At 41.9% G+C, this 23268-nt stretch overlaps 1 protein-coding gene across 2 annotated transcripts in view; it reads left to right on the top strand.

The window, feature by feature from the left end:
• MAL2 (mal, T cell differentiation protein 2) overlaps positions 1-23007 on the top strand; it is a 33257-nt gene extending 10250 nt beyond the window's left edge. Inside the window, exons 2-5 of one of the 2 annotated variants that reach the window (XM_027561261.1) lie at positions 5590-5760; positions 17933-18088; positions 20276-20367; positions 20720-23007. In XM_027561261.1, coding sequence (XP_027417062.1) covers positions 5590-5760; positions 17933-18088; positions 20276-20367; positions 20720-20735 — 435 coding nt within the window. In that variant the 3' untranslated portion in view covers positions 20736-23007. The remainder of the gene's footprint in view (positions 1-5589; positions 5761-17932; positions 18089-20275; positions 20368-20719) is intronic. The other variant, XM_027561262.1, reaches the window with a different exon arrangement.
• The last annotated feature ends 261 nt before the right edge of the window (positions 23008-23268 follow it).

The raw sequence follows: 23268 nt of genomic DNA, 5'->3' as shown, positions 1-23268 counted from the left end.
AAGCCAATCCATGGCCAAATTACAAAAACTCTGCTCTGGAATAAACATTAGACTTTTGGGGGCTGGAATAGCATAATGTTAAGAGTATAAGTTCAGATCCCAGGACTAATATTTATTAACTGTATGATTTAGAGAAAGTTATTAATGACTCTATCTTGAATAGCTTATCTATAAAATGGGAATAATAATAGTGCTTATCTCTCAGTGTTTGTAAGGCTTAAGTTGGTACAAATAAAACCCTCAGAACAGTGCTTGGAACACAAGAGCTAGGTAAATACTAGCTCATATTTCTCTTAGCCTCATCAGCTTTAACCTCATATGTAAGCCAGGTTGGGAGACGTTTTTTTCCTCTAGGCATTCTGGTTTTTTCATTCCACTGATATAAAGTGATGAAATGTCCAATATGTAAATAGTAGGGAAATTGGAAAGAGAGGGTTATGCATTACATACAGAAAGTTCACAGTATTGAAGTGTTTCTCCTTAGGGGCAGTCTGACCAGCCCTTCATACCTTCAGCTTCACTTACCTTTTCCTGGTCTCATTCCAAATATTGACCGAAAATAGGTCAGCATAGAAATTGGCCTGTTTATTTAGTGAATAATAAGAGTATACTAAGATGAAGGTGTCAAAGTGGTTTGGAAATTATTAGCTAAGTTGTCGGAGGGCATGTTTAAAAGCACGCTGTTAGGAAATAAGTGACATTTGAAAAGAAAAAGGGTGTTTGCAAAAGGCATCCTTTGGGGACATAGGAAGGCCATCCAAATAGGAACCAAGTTGAGAAGCCTGTAATCCATGCAGCCAGAATTATCAGTTACTCAAGACCATGGTTTCCCGTGGGGTTACGTATTTTTGTCTGTCCACAGTTTCTAGTGAAAACATGTTTTAGCTCCAACTGTGAGGGTTCAGTTTGGTGTGATGTGTGGATGAATGCTTGCCTGGTTTTCTTATGGCAAGGCTTCAGCCAGGTCACACCCTCTGGCCTGTAGGAGCCAATCTGAAGTGATGAGCATACACTAAGCCACAAAGGAGACCCCTGGGTTTAGGAATGGGTAGCAACTTAGTCACTGCAACTCGGGGTGTATTTGAGCACTTAAGGTGCATGCCAAGTACACTTAAATTTGAGCTCAGGAGGCAAGGGGTAAGAGGGGAAGACCGATACCTGCTTGAAGAGGTTATTTACTTTTGCATTACCTGGAAGTCGGATTGTCTTCTTGTCAGGGCTGAGATTCAAAGTCATGAGCCCTGACTTTATTCCTGGAAGAAATTTCAAAAGGTGGTGCCTTAAGGAGTCTTGTATGTAATTATCAGACTTTTTAGGACACCAGAGAGTGGTGGAAGGCCATAATAGACAAGAGGTCAGAAGTGGACTCAGATCCAAGGCACACACACCACCAGTGAACTGGCATTCCCCGCTTCTTCAGGCCACGTGCATGCTCCAGTTGCTGCAAGATGTTATCGACTGTTCTCCCTCGGATTTTAACCATTTTTGTGTTCTGCTTTTCACTTCTAAAAACAAAGCTTCCTCCAGAGTCACGTCTTCTGAATAAGGATGCTGATAATTAACGTGGCTGGTAAATATTCTGAACTTAGGAATGCCTAGAATCAGGTGAAGAGAATATACTCAACATTGGTAATGTTAGTAAAGGCTCAGTTTTTTTTAAAGTTGGAGCCAGATTTGGATGCTCAGGAGAAAAGTAGCTTTTGGCAAAAAGAAGAGGTAGTGTATTGTGGAGTAAGGAGAAATACTGTGTCAAGGCCCTATGGACCTGTTCACCAATGTGACAGTCTTGCAACGAGAAAGGTGGATCTCCAGAGTGGCTTAATTCTCTTCTCTGGCCCATCCTCTGTCTACTGCAGTGAGCAAGACTTAAATCTGGGTTTCACAGAATCTCTGATCTGAGGATGTAGAGTGTGGGTGTGTGTGCATGCGCATGCGTGCAAAACCATTTGTGGGGGCAGAGGGGAAGGCATTCATACACCTTCCTGCCTCCCCTCCCCTCTTTCCAGCCATACCCACATCACAGACAGGAACGCAAGTCTGTTCTCTTCTCATATACACACTTAGTTCCCTTTCCTAGCCTTTGAGGTATGGGAAGGACAGTAGTTTCGGGTCTGACAAGGACAGTTCATCTCTACTGTGTCACGTTAGCATCCCTGGTCACAGCCCTCATCTGCCTTGAAAGCCTGCTTCAGGGCCTGCCTCCCCAGCCTGCCTTCTGCATTCTTCCCCTTCTGCTCCTTCTTCCCTCTCCCCATCTCCCGGAGCACACAGCGTTGAGCTCTTTTTATAGCACTCACCACAATCTGCTCCTGAATCAGATTTGATGGTGTCTATTTCTCCCTTATTGAGCGCTCCTGGAGACAGAACCTTGCCTTTTTTTTTTCCACCTTTTTTCTCAGTGTCCTTCTACAGTGCTTGGCAGCAGATTTGAGGCTGGCCAGTTTGAGGTCCAGTCCAGGTTTATTACATGTTATGCTTAATTCCAAGACATCATATAGCATCTTCTTTAGAGGTGTCACGTGATCATAACATTTGTATCGTATAATGATGCTTATCCTTCTGAGTCTGCTTGTCCCCAATGGACAGTGGCAGGTTGTTCTTTATTATTCTTTATTTTGACACCTGGAGTCTCAAAAATGATTCTTGAATTAATAGATATTCAGTAGTGATGTATATTTCTTAAGTAGTATTTAAAATAATGTTGCTTATTTGTTGGGGGGAGAGTAAGAACAATGTACCAAGAAGAAGAGGCTGAGAAAAAAGAAAAAATGGAAGATCTTATCACCTTCAAATATGTATTAAACAGTAAGAAAGAGCAGAGAATCTTTTACCAGGAACACTGTTTCTTTCATAGCTACTAAGGTTATGGTTATATATTTTAAAATATATATTAATATTCATGACTTAGATTTACTTCATAAAACTTTCCGGGTTGATTGTTCATGTTTCGTTTGGAATTAGGACTTGAGATATAACAACATTATTATCAATTTATTAGACTGGCTCTTTCATTATTGTTGTTCAAGTGATAACTTAGGCTTTCCAAAATGTTTTTCAAAGTACTAATGAATTGTGTGGGCCTCTTTTTTTTTTTTTTTTAAGAAACGAATTAATACTTGTATTTTTAACTTCTAATGAGCAAGTTGGATATTATCTAGCAAGATACACATGATTATTGTTTTTTTAATACTTGGTGCTCCGCTTGTTCTCCCATGGGAAATAAGAGCTTGTTTGTTCACGAAGCAAATATCTAACAGCCTGCCATACGCCAGACATAACCTGCTTCTATGACGTCACCTATATTGTGGTATTGTGTGTGGAGCTGGGGATTGATTCCCACTTACCTATTTGTGTCTCCAGGATACTTCCATAACCTAGGTTTTCATTGCCAGATATGACACAATGCCTGACCGAGAGTTAGGCAAGAATTAACTTGTAGATAAATAAATGATACTAGATACAGAGGCATATAAGACAGCCTGCTGCCAAGAAGGTCTAGTAGTTAAGTTGGTCTGAAAGCCAGGGGCATTAATTATTAATACATGTTTCTCATCCATGTAACAAATCCACAATAGGGAGTTTGCCCAGAGGGCTGGAAGATGGCCTGAGTGTGGGATGGAACTCAGGAAAGGCCTTCTGGTTGATGTGCTATCCATGGTGAGCTATGCATGGGAGTTTCTCAGAAACACATAGGGAAGGAACAATATTCTGGGCCAAGATAAGTCAGGCCACTCAACTGTGAAAGAGCTTTGTCTCTGGACTGTACATTTCTTTTTCTATAATGTAAGATGTGAGGGGCTTAGTGGCAAGAGACAAGTATGGAAAAGACAGGTTAGCTCATAAAGGGCCTGGAACACCCTGTAAAGGATGTGTAGCCTTTATCTCACACTCTCTCTTTTTGTTGGCTGCATGACATGTGGGATCTTAGGTCCCCAACCAGGGAGGTGTTTTAACCACTGGACCACTAGGAGAGTCCCTAGTCTTTATCTCTTTGGTGGTAGCATGGAGGAGACTGTTGCTGTCAGATTCATAAAACTGTCTTCACCTGCTAACTCCTCCTCCTCCTCTGTTTTCTCACTCACTGCTACCTGCCCCAGCCATAAATCTGCGTATTTTCTTCATCCGTTCTTTTGCTGTCACGTCCCAGCCTGCTGCTCCATCACCCGGAGCTCTGCCTTTCAGCTCTGCCAGGCTGTTTCTCAGCCCCTCTGCCCCCCTGCCCCAAATCATGTCAAGGTTTACCTCCTGCCCTGAAACCCTCTGCCCTCTGCCCTTCTCCCTTGCACTGTCCTTTGAGTTGTTGCTTTTAGGCAGTGTTTTCTGACTTTCACATCTGGATTTAGCACCCAGCATTTGCCCAATTGTGCCACACATGAAGCAGCATTTGAGAGACTTACTTAATTTCCTTTACTATAAGACACTATGACCTCTGTGATGGCTGAGACCATTGTTTACCGTTTTATGCCTTTCACCCAACACAGTGCCAGACATAGGTATTTATTGAATATTAGGTGTAGAAATACCTAAAGTACTTATTATGTCCAACACATAAGATTTCATCGTTTTCTATCATGTACAGCGGTGGTGGTTTAGTTGCTGAGTCGTGTCCAACTCTTTTGACCCCATGGACTGTAGCCCGCCAGGCTTCTCTGTCCATGGGATTCTTCAGGCAAGAATACTGGAGTGGGTTGTCGTTTCCTTCTCCAATCATGTACAGTACTACAGCTATTCAGTTAGCATTAGTCGTTCAGTCATGTCCAACTCTTTGTGACGCTATGGACTGACTATAGCCCACCAGGCTCCTCTGTCCATGGAATTCTCCAGGCAGGAATATTGGAGTGGGTAGCTGTTCCCTCCCAGGGGATCTTCCCAACCCAGGGATCAAACCCAGGTCTCCTGCATTGTAGGCAGGTTCTTTACCATCTGAGTCACCACGTATTGGCAAATCTCACCTATGTGAATAGGTCATGATAAGGACTGAAGCATGGCCATGAGAAGTGACAGGTTGGAAATTTATGGCTGATCTTTGCTAATAGACTCTCCGAGAAAGTGGCGAGAGCAGAAGCCAGTAGATGGTAATAAGGAGAGGAGGTGGAGAGATAGATTTGTAAAAACGGTGAATTGAAAAGAAATTCTTAGAGAGGAAACTAGAGAGGCAGCAAAGCCAAAGGAAAATGCTTAATTTTTTTTTTTTTTTGAGCATAGTTGATTAACAATGTTGTGTTTCAGTGTATAGCGAAGTCATTCAGTTATATAATACACATACATATATTTATTCTTTTTCAAATTCTTTTAAAGGAAAACACTTTTAGATGGTGAAAGCATGCTGAACCTGGTCATAGACTGAGGACAAGAGTCCAGCAGAAAGGCGGGTTCAGAAATAGGTGTGGAGTCGGATCAGGCCTCAGAGCAGAAGCTCTTGCTTGCAGCTGAGAGAAGGCATCTCCAGTAATGATGGAGACAAGTCACTGGCGGGGTTGCAGGAACACATGCAGGGGTCTGGGGAGGAGCTAAGACAGCGAGGAAGCCTGATGCAGGCATGTCCAGTTCTGTGCCCAAGTCTGTCACTGTGTTTCTTTTCCCCTGCAGGTGTTCGGAGGACTCGTGTGGATCCTAGTCGCCTCCTCCAATGTTCCTCTACCTCTGTTGCAAGGATGGGTCATGTTCGTGTCTGTGACAGCTTTCGTCTGTTCCCTTCTCTTCCTGGGCGTGTTCCTCTCTGGCGTGGTGACTCAGATTAATGCCAATTGGAATTTCCTGGTAAGGGATCTTTATGTCTCTTTCTGGAAAATGCGAGAAACTTATGAGTATCTTGTTTTGTCCTGAGATGCCAGATCTCTGGTTCTATCCATTGCCTCTAATGGGAGAGAAGAGGTCAGAGCACAGCGGCTGCTGTGTTGCCATGCGGCCGGCCCAACTGGACAGCAGGGTCCCAGTTTGTGCAATTCCAGCGTTGACATACCTCAACCATCTCTCTGTTACTCCCTTATGAGTTAGATGACCTTTATGCAAAGACGATTTTATTTCACACAACAAATGAATCACATTACAGTTATTGAACTATTGAACAGATGCATTTGGGAGATGGATGCTGTGCCATATATCTTAAAGTTTTCCATTGATTCCTGCTTCAGATACCAAATACATATATTCTTTTCAGAAAACAAGTAGCTCTGTATTCTACTCTTCAGATAACTTAGAAAAGTCAAGGGGATATTTTACATTTATTTTCAATGTCTGTCCTAGATTAGCAAGAGTAGATACATTTTAAGAAATGAATTTGCAATTGACACCATTTTAAAAATTACGATACCATTATATTGGGTCAACTTACATTTCCTTTTTCTCGTATCATGTAGTCAAATCTCTTTCATGCTTGTGGTCATTCATTCTCTGGGGTTATCTGTCCATGGCCCAGTGGAGCATGAAAGGCAGTCCATCGGTGATCAGTTTAATAAGGTTCATGAAGAACCCCCGCTAGGTTCTTTCACACTTTGGCAGTTAGAAACTTAAATCAGACCTTCAGTCAGGCTTTATATTTTCTTTTATGTGTGGTAGTGTTTTATTCAGCATCAAGAAAAAATATCTGTTCTTGACTTATTTATAGACCATACTGAGGAGCATCATCTCAGATGTTATCAGCAGTGAAGTCTAGCAAATGTGACTGCCCATTCAGTCAGCCAGGGCCAGCTAAGGAGGACGTGTAGTGCACTGGTTATAATCCTGCCCAGGCTTTGAGATTAGTTGGGTCTGCTTACTAACCAAGTAGCCTTGGGCAAAATACTGAGCCTCATTTCTTCCTCTGTAAAATGATAATAATAATACCAGCCTCACCAGATGTTGTTAAGAAACAATGGAATCCATGTATTGTTAAGCGTTCAGCTTTGTGTCTGATTTATAGTAAGTGATCAGTAAATCATCGAACTCCTTAAATGTGTTGAGGCTTGCAGTTTGAAACTTACGAAGTCCTATTTCTTAGGTTGCTGACACAATGTATTTCTCATGTTTGCCTTGATTCTCATTAATGATGAGAAAAGATTTCTAATTATTGTTCAAGTGATGAAGATCAAAAATCCCCATTTAAGTTATAAATATTATAGATGCTTATTGCCTTTTTCTAAATGCCTGACTTTCTTTCAATAACATATGAATGAATCAGTCAATCCTTCATGTTGGAGAGTGCTACCAAGCTCTTTTAATATCAGACTTGAAGATAGTACTTGGCCAGTATGTACCAGCAGAACAGCTCTACTGGTACTTTGGTACTAAATTAATATATAGATTTTGCCCCAACCTACTGCCTCTTCCTAATCCCCATAACCTGACCCTTTCTTTGGGACCTTCCTGGACCTCCTAATAGCCCTGCAAGTAATGAGTCAATATTTGGAAAAGTAGTGAGTCTCCAGGATCCTGCAATGCTCAGCATTCTCTCTAACTGGTTGAGGCACATGTCTTACCAATTGTTAAAATATGTTTCTAATATCACTCCTGGTTTTATTAGATGTACGTTCATATCCTCTTTTTCTCTTTTGCTCATATTGAGCCTTATTTTTGGTATTGAGCCCAAGCATTAATATTTTTTCTAAATTTATTAGGTTTAATTAGGTTTTCTAAACTTGTATTTCTTCACAGTTTTTGTTGCATTGTATCTGGTGTTCATACAATAAAGCATGTTTTTTTTTTTTTATTATGCCCACTTCATTAAAGGAGCAGTTGAAATGACCAGTCTGTTCCATAGGTCACCTGCAGAGTTCATCCTATGGGTTTTTAGTTAGAGTAGTCCACTTTTACTGAGAGAAAGCTGGGGACAGCAACACACAGTACACTTTATGGAGCTTATTAGTACTGTCTTGTCATATAGTGGGTATAGTTTCAAAAAGCCAACTCTTGCCTTCAAGAAATTTGCTTATATGCTTACATAGTATTTAGAAAGGGCACCCTTTCCCCCTTCTTTTGTGATTTTCTGCATTCTTAGTCATTTCTGACCACATGGTTGCTTTTGATAGGTTTTGTAATTTATTTTGTACACTCAGCCAGGAGAATTTTTGAGCCATGCGTATCATGCAGTTGTCACCAGATGGTAACAATTTTTAATTGCTGCCTTCTGGAGTTGTTAAACATTAATTGCTTAAAAAATTATTGGTTCCCCCCATGATAATTGTTTAATGTCTGTCACCTGTATGCCATGCATGAAGGAAGTAGGAATGCATTTTGATAAATTATTTTCTAGAACTGTTCATTGTGGGATGTTACCTACAATATGTATAGCTTCTAGTTTTTACTGATACGAGATTTAATTAGCATTCATGACTGATGTCTTCAGTCATGACTTTTTTTCTCAGTATTTTTTCTAGTGTTGGTATAAATGGTGAAATAAAAATATCCTATGTGATAACATATGTTGGGCTTCCCAGGTGGTGCCAGTGGTAAAGAATCTGCCTGCCAATGCAGGAGATGCAGGTTCAATCCCTGAGTCAGGAAGATCTCTGGGAGGAAGTTTCAATCCATTCCAGTATTCCTGCCTGGAAAAGCCCATGGACAAAGGAGCCTGGCAGGCTACAGTCCACGGGGTCACAAAGAGTCAGACAGGACAGAGAACACACACATACACACACACACACACAAAAACATATAGTAAGTGCTAATAACTTGCCCCCTTCTAACTTGGGGAAAGAAGCAGATTTTAATTTTGAGATGGTTTTTCTTATTGTATTTGATGGAGAAGTAATAATACCATTTCAGTTCAGTTCAGATCAGTCGCTCAGTCATGTCCGACTCTTTGCAACCCTGTGGACTGCACACCAGGCTTCCTTGTCCTGGTGTGCAGTCCACAGGGACTTGCTCAAACTCATGTCCATCAAGTTGGTGATGCCATCCAGCCATCTCATCCTCTGTCATCCCCTTCTCCTCCTGCCTTCAATCCTTCCCAGCATCAGGGTTTTTTCCAAGGAGTCAGTTCTTCACATCATTTAGCCAAAATATTGGAACTTCAGCATCAGTCCTCCCAATGAATATTCAGGACTGATTTCCTGGAGGATTGACTGGTTGGATCTCCTTGCAGTCCAAGGGACTCTCCAGAGTCTTCTCCAACACCACAGTTCAAAAACATCAATTCTTCGGTGCTCAGCTTTCTTTCTAGTCCAACTCTCACATCCATACATGACCACTGGAAAAACCATGGCTTCAACTAGACGGACCTTTGTTTGTAAAGTAATGTCTCTGCTTTGTAACATGCTGTCTAAGTTGGTCATAGCTTTTCTTCCAAGGAGCAAATATCTTTTAATTTCATGGCTGCAGTCACCATCTGCCGTGATTTTGGAGCCCAAGAAAACAAAGTCTCTCACTGTTTCCATTGTTTCCCCATCTATTTGTCGTGAAGTGATGGGACCAGATGCCATGGTCTTAGTTTTCTGAATGTTGAGTTTTAAGCCAGCTTTTTCTCTCTCCTCTTTCACTTTCATCAAGAGGCTCTTTAGTTCCTCTTCAGTTTCTGCCATAAGGGTGGTGTCATTTCACCTAGCTTTAAACAAGAGATATCACATTTATTTTCCCTTTTTTGAGAGGTGGAGTGGTAAGGAAAGATGTATGTTAGAGAAATAAAAGATATCCCCCCCAAAAAAGGTCCTGTACAATTTTAAAGGGGTTTCCCTTTATTCCTCAATATGTAGCTGGCACACACATGATCATTTGCCTAGTGTGGAAATCACTTGATGTCTTAAAGTGTCCTGAGCTTTGTTTTCTGTTGTCACATTCATTTGCCTGTTTGACCTTATGGGAAACTAGCATTGTCCTCATTTTTACAAATGAGGAAATTAAAGCTCAGAGTGACTATTATCCTTTTTTCATGCTGCCATTGTGTAAAAGAAGATCCCTCTATATACAGTGTAGTTTTTTCTTTTTTAATAGTTAGTGAAAGTTTGATCCTGAGCCAAGAAGCAAAACATGGTCTGGAGATAAGATTGTAGGAGAGAATAACTTGCTGCTGAAAAGATTCAGGCTGTAGCTGAGCCTGAGTTTACTGGTGGTGAAGGCAGATGAGCTACATTTTATGGTGTGTGAGTGTTGGGAAGATTGGCAGAGAAGCAAAAGTATGTGAAGAAAACTCAGAAAGGGGATGGGCTCCTCCGCTAACAGAGGAGTGCCAAGGCTTCAGGCACGTGGTCCTCAAAGGGTGGTCCCTGCCCCACAGCACTGTCATCACCTGGGAACGTATTAGGAATGCAGATTCTCAGGTTCCACCCAGACATCTAAGTCAGAAATTCTGGGGTTGGGGCCCAGTAGTCTGTGTTTTAACAAACTTTTCAAGTGCTTCTGATGCACACTCACTTTTGAGACCCTCTGGCTTAGAATAAATAACATTCATTGTCCAAAACAATGAGTGAAATTGTGGAAGACCTTCGTGCACACATCCCACACAGAGCAGGAACTGGAATAAGATATCCAGAGTGGCCAAATATAAACACAGGTGTGGCTCTCCAGGCAAGGGTGGAGGGAGATATACTGAGCACCTAGGATGTACCTGATCCTTCCTAAGTCTCTTGAAATATGGGGAACAAGATAGGACTGGGAGTGGCTCTCAGAGAGTTTGTTGGAGTGGACAGTAGCAGTGAGGAAATGATTATACAACTGATGCAAGAATTGTATCTGTACTCAGTTGCTCAGTCACATCCAACTCTTTTGCAACCCCATGGACTGCAGCCTGGAAAATCCCATGGACAGAGGAGCCTGGTAGGCTCCAGTCCATGGTAGGCTCCAGTCCATGGGGTCGCTAAGAGTCGGGCACGACTGAGCAACTTCACTTTCACTTTTCACTTTCATGCATTGGAGAAGGAAATGGCAACCCACTCCAGTATTCTTGCCTGGAGAATCCCAGGGACAGAGGAGCCTAGTGGGCTGCCGTCTATGGGGTCACACAGAGTCGGACACGACTGAAGCGACTTAGCAGCAGCAGCAGCCTGCAGCCTGCCAGGCTCCTCTGTCCATGAAATTTTCCTGGCTATAATACTGGAAAATGAAAGTCACTCAGCAGTGTCCAACTCTTTGTGACCCTAGGGACTCTACAGTCCATGGACCTCTCCAGGCCAGAATACTGGAGTGGGTAGCCTTTCCCTTCTCCAAGGAATCTTCCCAACCCAGGGATCGAACCCTGGTTTCCTGCATTGCAGGAGGATTCTTTACCAGCTGAGCCACCAGGGAAGCCCAAGAATACTAGAGTGGGTAGCCTATCCCTTCTCCAGGGGATCTTCCCAATCCAGGGATCAAACCTGCATCTCTTGCATTGGCAAGCGGAGTCTTTACCACTGAGCCACCTGGAAGCCTGATGCAATAATTATAATTATGTTAATGGCCAAAAAGGGAATGAGAATAGTGCATATATATATATATATATATATATATATGTCATCTCCAGGCCACCGGGACATGGATTCTAAGATGGATTTTGAAGTACAAGAGTTTTTTTGTGTGGGTTTTGTTTTGTTTTGTTTTGTTTTTTGAGGGAAAGGGGAGGAGGCAACACCTTTAAAAGAAGGAAGTAAGATAAAGCAAAGAAGTCTTAGAGTGTGACCAAGTCCTCGCCAGCCTAGTGTGAAGCTTCAGAGCACAGCCTTCCCTTTCAGACTCTTGTGTTGGGTGAAAGTGGCCAGGTGTCAGTGTCCACGCTGCACCATCACTGGCTGTGGGCTGCCAAAGAACATGGGCTTAGCCCAGTCTCAGCAGTAGATCCCAAATCCACTGAAGCCAAAGCTGTCAGCTGACTATGGTCCTCACAGTGGAACATCAGGCTATGTCTAGAAGGGACACACGTGCATCTGAAGATGCCCCAGACTTCTTGCAGCCCGTGGATCCACTCCACCATATATGTGTGGGGCGTTGCTCCTCCAAGGTCCCAGTGTACCTCTCTTCCTGAAGCAGAACTTAGAGAGGCTACAGAGACAAACTGCAGCCCCTCTGACTGAGTTGGTCTCAGAGCCACAACTGGTCTCGGTCACCTCCCCGGCTCTGTTGACCATTTTAAACTCCTCTTGCTCACCACTTCACATCTGCTGGTCTCTGCGGTTTACCTGGTGGTATAATCCAATCCCTTCTGCCTGAAGGACTGTAACCCCTCTGGTAACTATATCCTTTTCAGGCCAGTGTTGCTCCATTTTACTCACACTTGGGCAAGAGGGTTCTAATAGGACCCTGAGTAGAGCGCCCAAGTTCCACACAGACTCCTTCCCGCCCTCCTGGGTATCAGCAGCCACACCTACTCTTGTCAAGATGGTGACCCCTCCTCTCTCACCTTTTGACCCCTGAGCACAAAGAACCAAAGCACACAGGTAGCAGTCATAGCTCACAGTCAATGGGCTGCTTGCTGGATCCTCTAGCAAGAGTACACCCCTCGGGGTGGGACCTCTGATCATGCAGAGTCCAGAGTGCAGGGACAGCAGTTAAAAAAGTCTTTCACGAGATCACTGGGAGTGACGATGGTAAGAGGAGAAACTCCTTCCACCCTTGGTTCCCACTCTTCCAGTGGGGATACGATGCCATGTTGAAAACTCTTCTTCATTGTATCTACTGCATCCTGAAGTATGGCCACACATCCTCACAGGGTGGTTCCTCCAGGCTGTGCCTTCAGCCAGCCATCCCAGCATGCTGTCAGGCCAGCGGGTCCTAGATGGTGCAGGATAGGATACAACTCAGGGTTGTGGGCCCATTCCCACTCATCCTCTGCTGAGAAGTTAATCCCTTGGTCAGATGTATTGAGTGGATGCTGATAAATCAGGCATATTCTGTAAGTCCCTGGACAGTGGTAGTGGCAGAGGTTCTGCAGAGAGGAAAAGCAAATCCATACTCACAGTGAGTGTCCATTTTGTGAGAATGAAACTTTATGCCTCCCAGGAAGATGGGAACTGAGTTTCATCAGTTTGATACCAGGTGAGAAAAGCACCATGTCAGGGTCTCAGAATCAGTCTCTGTTGCTGGCACATTCAACATTCAGAAAAGGCAAGAGGTAGGTCAGCTTTTCATACTGTTCATGGGGTTCTCAAGGAAAGAATGCTAAAGTGGTGTTCCATTCCCTTCTCCAGTGGACCACGTTTTGTCAGAACTCTCCACTGTGACCCATCTGTCTTGAGTGGCCCTACATGGCATGGCTCGCAGTTTCATTGAGTTAGACAAGGCTGTGATCCTTGTGATCAGTTTGGTTAGTTTTCTGTGATTGTGGTTTTCATTCTTTCTGGCTTCTGAAGTATACGGATAAGAGGCTTGTCAGCTTTGGCTGTTGGGAGTCCGCACTATTGGGCCATGACATAGACGCGCCTCCCCAGCCATGGCCACTCTGTTCATGTACCCAAAATGCCAGGAACCAGATCAGTGAGTTCAGTCGCTCAGTTGTATCCAACTCTTTGCTATCCCATGGACTGCAGCACACTAGGACTCCATCACCAATTCCTTGAGCTTGTTCAAGCTCATGTCCATCGAGTCGGTGATGCATCCAACCATCTCATTCTCTGTCATCCCCTTCTCCTGCCTTCAGTCTTCCCCAGCAGGGTCTTTTCTAAGGAGTCGGTTCTTCCCATCAGTATGGGAGTTTCAGTTTCAGCATCAGTCCTTCCAAAGAATATTCAGGACTAATTTCCTTGAGGATTGACTGGTTTGGTCTCCTTACAGTCCAAGGGATTCTCAAAAGTCTTCTCCAACACCACAGTTCAAAAGCATCAAATCTTTGGCACTTAGTTTTCTTTATAGTCCAACTCTCACATCCATATGTGACTACTAGAAAACTATAGCTTTGACTAGATGGATGTTTGTTGGCTAAGTAATGTCCCTTGCTTTTTAATTGGTTGCATCAAATGGCCAGGTCATCTTCCATATGGATGCTTCTAGTGGATGTGACCACATAAAAGAAAGGTCACACTTCACATTTCATGCTTAATCCCGTATGTCCATCTCGCTGCTCCATTCTTCCTTGTCTCTGAACTTTTATTTTCCAGGGCCCTGACCAGCTTGCCAGACCTTTCCCCACTGCGGATGAGTCTCTGTGGGTTCTCACGTTGGGCCACTTTGCTTTCTTAACAAAGTGTATGACGTGCTGCACCACTCAGAGTTCCATCCATTAGGAAGACGTTCCCTAACTGCTCTTCCACAGCCAGCTCTTAACGTGTCTCTAAAGCATATTGTCACCCTGCTTATTTAACTTATATGCAGAGTACATCATGAGAAACGCTGGACTGGTGGAAGCACAAGCTAGAATCAAGATTGCCGGGAGAAATATCAATAACCTCAGATATGCAGATGACACCACCCTTATGGCAGAAAGTGAAGAGGAACTAAAAAGCCTCTTGATGAAGGTGAAAGTGGAGAGTGAAAAAGTTGGCTTAAAGCTCAACATTCAGAAAACAAAGATCATGGCATCTGGTCCCATCACTTCATGGGAAATAGATGGGGAAACAGTGGAAACAGTGTCAGACTTTATTTTTCTGGGCTCCAAAATCACTGCAGATGGTGATTGCAGTCATGAAATTAAAAGACGCCTACTCCTTGGAAGAAAAGTTATGTCCAACCTAGATAGCATATTGAAAAGCAGAGACATTACTTTGCCAACAAAGGTCCGTCTAGTCAAGGCTATGGTTTTTCCAGTGGTCATGTATGGATGCAAGAGTTGGACTGTGAAGAAGGCTGAGCGCTGAAGAATTGATGCTTTTGAACTGTGGTGTTGGAGAAAACTCTTGAGAGTCCCTTGGACTGCAAGGAGATCCAACCAGTCCATTCTAGAGGAGATCAGTCCTGGGTGTTCTTTGGAAGGAATGATGCTGAAGCTGGAACTCCAGTACCTTGGCCACCTTATGCAAAGAGTTGACTCATTGGTAAAGACTCTGATGCTGGGAGGGATTGGGAGCAGGAGGAGAAGGGGGCGACAGAAGATGAGATGGCTGGATGGCATCACCAACTCGATGGACATGAGTTTGAGTGGACTCTGGGAGATGGTGATGGACAGGGAGGCCTGGCCTACTGCGATTCGCGGGGTCACAAAGAGTTGGACACGACTGAGTGACTGAACTGAACTCAATACAGCTGCTATCCCTTTTCGCCTTGTGACAGCCCATCATGAGAAACAAGCTTAGGTGTTTTTCTTCCCCTTCATCTGGACCCTGGGGATCTCCTCCCTTATGTGGCTATAGGCTTGGGCTGAGGGAGGAGGGCAGTCCCATTCTGGTGGGTGACATGGGGGCCTGGGCCACCTGCTCACACAACAGACTCAGGCCCACTAGCCCAGCTCAGTTTGAACTCTGATGTCCCCTTCCCACCTGAAGAAGCAGTGTTGTGACTATGAGTTAGTGGCTTTGAGAGAACATCATTCATAATGGGCAGTTCTGGATACTTTATCTTTTGTTGTCTCAAGATCAAGTGTTCCTTCCCTACAAGGGCCCAGGGGGACACCAGGAGATGCTTTTCCAAGATGTGTAATTCCCCAATACAGGTGACATGCCTGATTCTATAACTCCGGGAGCTGACATAGTGATTTTCTCACCACTGTTGCCATGAGTTCCTCTTACATTTTAGGGTACTTTTATGCTGAGTCACTTCAGTCATGTCCAGCTCTTTGTGACCCCATGGATTATAGCCCACTAGGCTCCTCTGTCCATGGGATTCTCTAAGCAAGAATCCTGGAATGGGTTGCCATTTCCTTCTCCAGGGGATCTTCCCCACCCAGGGATTGGACCCACGTCTCTTAAGTCTCCTGCATTGGCAGACAGGTTCTTTATCCTTAGCACCACCTGGGAAACGCATACTTTGCGGTACATGGGACCCTAAGGCTAATATGAAGGATGGGATGGTATGACCCAAGCCATACACAGCTGAACGTGCAGGAAGTTTATTGGATGGTAACACCTATGAAAGATGTTGGGGGAGGATACAGGATTGGATCTGAAAGCCTTTGCCACAACTCGGTTCTGATGCCCCTGTAAAGGAGTATATGTGCCATGTGCTTAGTTGTGTCTGACTATTTGCAACCCCATGGACTCCTGCCAGGCTCCTCTGTTCATGGAATTTTCCAGACAAGAATACTGGAGTGGGTTACCATGCCCTTCTCCAGGGGATCTTCCCACCCCAGGGAATGAATCTGTGCCTCCTACATTGCAGGTGGATTCTTTACTTGCTGAGCCATCAGGGAAGCCCAAGGAGGGAGGAGGCAAAATTAGGCAGGAATGGAACAGTGGTGTGTGTGTGTGTGTGTGTGTGTGTGTGTGTGTGTGTGTGTGTGTGTGTGTAGAGGGCTGGAGGGTGTGTGTGTGTGTGTGTGTGTGTGTGTGTGTGTGTGTGTGTGTGTGTGTAGAGGGCTGGAGGGTAGGGGCACGTGGTCATTGGTTGTGGGAAGACTCAGTCAGAGAGATTGCCACGTGTAAAGAGTATCAATCTTGAGGTACAGAGTGATTCCTTGGGACCAAAATGAGACCAGCATGGCTGATGTTCAAAGGGGAAAGATGGTGACATCAGATGAGGCTGGCAAAGAAGGCAAAGACCACATCATCCCAAGAGTTTCAGGCCATGTCATCCAACTCTTCCCATTCCTTTTGGGATGAAATGAGCTATTCCTGAGAGTCCCCTTTGGTAAATTAGATGAGTCTGAATGGTCTGAAATGTATTTTTCTCTCAGTCTTCATTACTACCTTAAGTAAGACCCAACTATTGCATTTTCTCTCTCAAAGTAGTGACATTGGATTTTGACCTTCATCAGTGAACATTTATTGACTAAGCACATGTAAATGTTTAAGCATTTCTCCTATAGATTAGACATGTGGCTAGTATATTATATAACTTTTTTCTTACATCTTTTGAAGGCACTGGTGGGTCAATTTATAAATGAGAAGTGTTAAGTAGAAAGCATTTTTACCATTGTACTTTGGTTATTCTCACTCCTAGTTAGTTAACTTCATCCTTATTATTCTAGGGAGAATAAAAACAATTTCTCTGGACAGTTTTGCTTGCTGAATGGGCATTTACATAAAAGCCATGCAGTGTTCCTTTTTTTTTTTTTGTACTATAGTTGTATCAAGAACAGTTTGATAGAAAAGAAAGCAAATGGACTTTGGAATCAGACAGACTGGTGTAGGTTTGAGGTCTCCCTTCAGAAGTTCAGCTTTGTGGGGCTTTGGGACAGTCATTTCATCACTTCACCAAAAAAAGAAGAGGAAATTCCTTGTTTGTTAAATGGAAATAATAAATGGTGGTTGTAAGGGTGATTAATAATAAATGTGAAGTGCCTGCTATAGAAATTGTTAACAAAAATACCCAGCAGTGTGTTGATGGTACATTGAGTCAGGTTAGACAATGGGAATTTTAATAGTTATGTGTCACATTAATGCCAGTGACAGATAAAATAACTTAATAACTGTTGAGTTTTGCATGAAAACTTCCTCTACTTTTTGTAGAAGTATATATTTATTTTGCTTTTTAAAATGTCTAGAGATATGGTATTGAATTCAATGATTTCATAGATATTCTATATCTTTCAGTGTATGGAACGGCAATCTAATGAATAAAAATAAAAACTGCTCAAAAATAAAAACTTAATTATGAAATTTGTGTATGTTATTATATATAGTTATATAATTACTCTAACAAGATATAATGTAAATGCTGTTTTACTTGAATTTTAAGGACAGGAATTCTGTGGTGCCTTATCTAAACTGAATTATGTATTTTATAAAATTCAGTCTATCCGAAGGTTTGCCACTGTGCCAATTACAACGAGTTGGTTGATTTTCCTTGGGATTCTAACAGCTTGACATTGCTAAGGGAGCCAAAAGAAATGGCCAATGTGGTTAAAGACTGTTTGATTAAAGGTTCTGTTTTTCCTGAACCTAAACTTGGTTCGAAATAAGAAACTCTTGGAAAAGCTTATTGTCTTTACTGGCAGATGACTCTCTTTTCCATCCTGTTTCAGGACTTCGCTTACCATTTTACAGTCTTCGTATTCTACTTTGGAGCCTTTTTGCTGGAGGCAGCCACCACGTCGCTGCACGACCTACGCTGCAATAGAACCATGACCGTGCAGCCACTCCTGAGTGATAACCAGTATAACATAAACGTGGCAGCCACAGTAAGTGTGGGGTGAACACGGTTTACCCACGCTTCCCCTCCCCCATCAAGGTCTCTAAGAAACTCCTCTGGCAACAGTAGTTTTCTTTAATAATAGCCAGCAGCATTAAACATATAATAGCTGTTTATCTGTACAGTTAACCTTATGAACCAAGCCAAGTACTGTCATTACCCCAGTGCTGTGGATGATGAAACTGAAGCACCAGGAGGTTGACATTTATATAAGACCGTACCTACATGAGTGCTAGTGGTTGGCCTTGCGCAACAAAGTCTACATTGTGCAAAGAATTAATTGTGCTTTCTACTCCATGTAGCTTCAGACGTGGTCTTTGTCACAGACACAGATTTGTCCTTCCCTTTTTCTGCCTAAGTGAAGCTGCCTTAGTAAACTTCTCCATGCTTTAAGTTCTGCATTAACCCCCATTTTACCCATACACGTAAATCTTTAGTTTCTGAGTTTTAATAACACTTAAGTGCATGAGCTATTCATTTGTGATGTTCTACTGAGTCCCTCACTTTTCATTTCAGTATACCTTAGAGCAGCAGTCTCCATCCAGCCTTTCTGGCACCAGGGACTAGTTCTGTGGAAGACAGTGTTTTCACGGCCCAGGGGTGCAGGGGATGGTCTCAGGATGATTCAAGCACATCACATTCGTGGTGCATTTACTGTGCACTTTATTTCTGTTATTTCTGTTCTCATCGGTTCCACCTCAGATCATCAGGCATTAGATCCTGGAGGTTGGTGACCTCTGCCTTAGAGAGAACTCCTTTTCACTAGTAATAGATATCAAAAGTAGTCATTCATGCAGGGACCAGTCAGCCCAGAGTGGTGAGGGAAATCCACTGAGCTGATGAACTGACTCACAACAAGGGGAAGCACCTTGCAGATCAGATCAACTGATGCACAAAAATGTAAGTGGACTCCTGGTCAAAACAGAAACTCCCTCCTGGCAGTTGTATACGTGACATAAAATAAAAAATGCACCAGGCTTTTTTTTTTTATGAGAATCATTTGAGATGGAACTTATCAGAAATTCCGTGCAAACATTAGAGCAGTATTATAAATAGAACTAAGGGAACCACTTGCATAAAGGCCCCCAGAATTCAATGGGGGTAATGTGAATTTCATCATCTGCCAGTACAAGGAAGACATGGAGGGCAATTGTAACTACACATGAGCAACTCAAAGTGCGGTAAGATTTACACTTTGAGATTTATGGTTTAAGAGCATCATTCCTCAAGAAATTTTGAAATATCCTGAAATTTTATAAATCATGTATGAAATATGATAGAGAGTTTCTCAAATTTGACAAACCTGCACAGTTTTCATGTTACTACAAATACGTATAAAACCGAGAGAAACTTTTGTTGTTATCGAAACAAAACAAAACAAATTTTAATCAATCATCAAAGAAGAAACAGTGGATTTTATCCAAGATTACAAAATCTCTCTCATGCTATTGTCTTCTGAAATAGTCTTGTGAAAGGATAGCAAAGAAAGTGGGTCCTCAGAAGTAAGATGTTATCAGGCAGATAGTAAAACAAAGTTGTTTTCGATTTGGAATATTTGTGACATTTGTCAGCTTTTCAGAATTCATGGCGGTTGTGATTTCTTTTCATGTTCTAAGTAAATATTCACATTTGTACTTTAAAATAAAGTGGTCTTTCTCTTTCAACAGAAAAGAAATGTCTAGATGAGAGATGTAAGATATGTATGTGAATGTATTCCTGATTCACTTTGCTGTGCGCTAGAAACTAACACAGCATTGGAAAGCAACTGTACGCTAGGAAAGTTTCCTTAAAAAAGAGAGCTGTATCTGAGAGACAACCAGCGGAAGAAGGGTGGGGAAAGTAGCAGCATGGTAATTACACTGTAAAAATGTTTCGTACGTGGATCTGATATTCCTTCTCAGAGCTCTGGTTTCCTGGAAAAAGGATTCCTGTGCTACATCATAATGTTTTAACATATTTAATGGTTTGGGGAGTTTTCTGTGGATTATAAACCCCAGAAGGGTGAGGACAATGCCTGTTACTTGTCTGTATGTACCAAATGTACCGATGCATTCATAGTTGATGCTAAAAAAATCCTTTTTGAATACGAAGGACAGTAATTCAGAACTCATGCACATTTGAGAACTATCTCCCACGCCAACCTGATGATTCATTCCTGTGGGTTTTCTCTGTTTAGCTCTACAGTCACTTCCATTGTCACAGAAATAATCTGCTCCATCCTCGGGCCCTGAGAGCTGCACTGTGTGTGGCTGTGAGATCACTGTGCAGGTAGACATCTCATCATGAAGTTTTGAATATGCACCATGTTAGGGGTCTCACCAGTGCCTAACAAGTGAGTCCAGTGTGTGAACAAAAGCTCAACCCAAGGCTGTCCACAAATGATATCCCATTATTAGGGGCTAGAATGTTTAAAAGAAGGGGTTAATGGTATGAGGGGCTAAAGTCATCCAAGAAAAAAAAAAAAAGATGAATCTAAATCATCTTAGTGATTTAGTTTTCTTAAGTGTTGAAGTATCTTTAAGGAGGCTGATCAGTTTTCAGACAGTTGTTCCTTTGGACAAATGATTTCTTAAAGTCAGTGTTATAAATCTGATAAGAATTTTTGTTTCTTCTTTCTTAGATTTTTGCCTTTGTGACGACAGCTTGTTATGGTTGCAGTTTGGGGCTGGCTTTACGAAGATGGCGACCGTAACACTCCTTAAAGACGAACTGCTTGTGTGTTAGTTTCATTTGTGTACTTTTTATGTCTTGATCAATTTGGGTACCGTTTTGTTCAGATATAACAATATCCCTCAAATAATTGTTTGGTATACAGAGAGAATCTAAGTATAAGTTTGGTTCATTTCATGGATGGAAATTTTATTATGATGTTAAACAGAGAAATGGCCTTTAGTTTTACATTTATCTCTCTCTTTTTTTCTCATTTTTAAAAAAAATTTCCCTTTACATCCATAAAATACATAGACGTCATTCATGAAAAAGGGGTATCTCTTGTATTTAGTTGCCAAATCACCTGAACCTTAATTTTAATAGGTAACTAAAACTCCCGAAGAAAAACACATTTAAAATAAGATTCCCGCCGAACTCTGTGTTTTAGTGTAAAATGGAGATCAGCATTCTTTTTCTCTAAATGTACAGATAGTAAATATTTTAGGCTTTGTGAGCCACACAGTCTCTGTCACAAGTACTCACGTCTGCTGTTACTATGAAAACAGCCACAGACAATATGAAATGAGTGAGTGTAGCTGTATGTTCCAATAAATCTTTATTTACAAAAACCAGCAGCAGGCTGGACTTGGCCTGTGGGATACAGGCTGTCGTATGTTGACCTCTGGTTTAAAACCTTGGTTATGGGTTTTGTATTTTATTGAACTGATCCTCAAAGGTCTAAAGTGAATTTGACGAGCCACATAATATTTAGTCTCATTCAATAATCACATTGCCTTTGGGTTAATGGTCAAACACTTACCCTTGAAGCAGCTATAGCATCTCAAGCTAATTCAAGCAGAGTCTTGAGTACAAGAAAAAGTAATTTATGAAGTGAACCCTAGTGGCTTAATCCACCTAAGTGTTTTCCTAACAACTGAGCAAAATGCTTACCTGGCATTCTTAAAACGAGAGCCCCAGAGACCCCTAAGCCACTCCTGAAATGGGTATACAGTACCTGATGTTTTACTTTGGGTTTATTTATGCTTCAAATAGCAGCTGTTTGTCCTGTGCATGAATAGGTGAGTATTTTTATGTGGATATCTGAGGCTTTACCCAATAGAGCTCTCCAAAGGGTAAACTTTTTACTTCTAATTCTTTTACATGACTCTAAGTTAAATTCACACAGAACATGAGATGTAACTTAAAGTTGTAGATTCTCATCTAGAGAATAGTCCTATGTTGTTTTGCACTGGTAAGAAATACACAGACTCAGTTTTCAAGCAACAGTGGTCACAAAAGCTATCTCTGGCTGAATAGCACAGAAAAGTATTTTAACCCACCTCAGAGACCCTGGTCATGACAAAGTGCCAAAATGGCTTGAGAACAAGTTAGAGTTAGGCCCCAGCTCACACCACCTGTCCAAATGAGATACTTATCTCTTGCCCCAAGAGGGCTACCTCTGGGAAAAGAGGGCTTTTGATTGTTTTATACTTTCAGCCCTTTGTATTTTGGTTGAATCATCCCCTACAAGTGCCATGTATAAATTGAGCAGTTAGAGTTCGTGGAACATGGAACAATCCTGAATGAGCAGCATAATCAATGCTCAGTGATCAAATGCTGTTTATGTAACAATCCCTTAGGAAGAGGAATCTTATTAGGGTTTGGTTTGTGATGTAACCGTAAAGATAAAAGGTATATTTAATATGTGGCAAGAGGAAACCAGTCTTGTGACTTTATCATAGCTTTTCTATAAAAATCCAACTTCCTTGGTTTTTCCAGTTCCATACCACACACTTAAACCTGTATTATAAATGGTCTATTACAAAGTCATAAATGTGCCATAAGGATATATCATCCATTCCGGCTGGAATTGTTAAAAGTCTGCTAGATTTAGTCGTGAGATTCTATTTTTATTTCCAAGGTATAACAGGTCCATGCTGCTTGGTGGCATTAAATTAAATGATTTCATGAAACTGCCTTGGTGGCACTTTTATAAATGGATTGCTTCTCGATCATAAAGAACCAAGCCTAGAAGTCATTTAACTGTGAATACTTAGAATTGTAGATAAATCATGATCTAGATTTGGGAGTTGACTGACAAAGCACTGAACAAAAATTATAGCATTTGAGAATTTCTTTGTATACCTTAGCCGTAAAAATGAGAACGTGTTGGTTGGTCTTAAAATCTGGTAACTCCATGATGAAAATAAATTTATTTTATAAGTGTTATGACTCTAATAAAGTATTCATTTGATAATCTTTGGGGGTCATCTATTTTTTATACAATTCACTTTGAAATTCAGTTAAAGATTTGATATAAACTTGACAGATTTGGAGCTTCTAGACTCATAATATATCAGAGTTCTGCTTTAAACATTTCTATGTAAAAGACAGTCTTTGCCAGCAAGTCTTTTTTATTTTTATTTTTGGTGAAGATTTAAGAGGTAACTCTTTGAAAGTTTTATAAGTGAAGTGAAGTGAAGTCACTCAGTTGTGTCCAACTCTTTGCAACCCTGTGGA

Source organism: Bos indicus x Bos taurus, chromosome 14, assembly GCF_003369695.1.
Source record: "Bos indicus x Bos taurus breed Angus x Brahman F1 hybrid chromosome 14, Bos_hybrid_MaternalHap_v2.0, whole genome shotgun sequence".
Classification (NCBI taxonomy): domain Eukaryota; kingdom Metazoa; phylum Chordata; class Mammalia; order Artiodactyla; family Bovidae; genus Bos; species Bos indicus x Bos taurus.
This window is presented reverse-complemented; position numbering and strand designations above follow the sequence as displayed.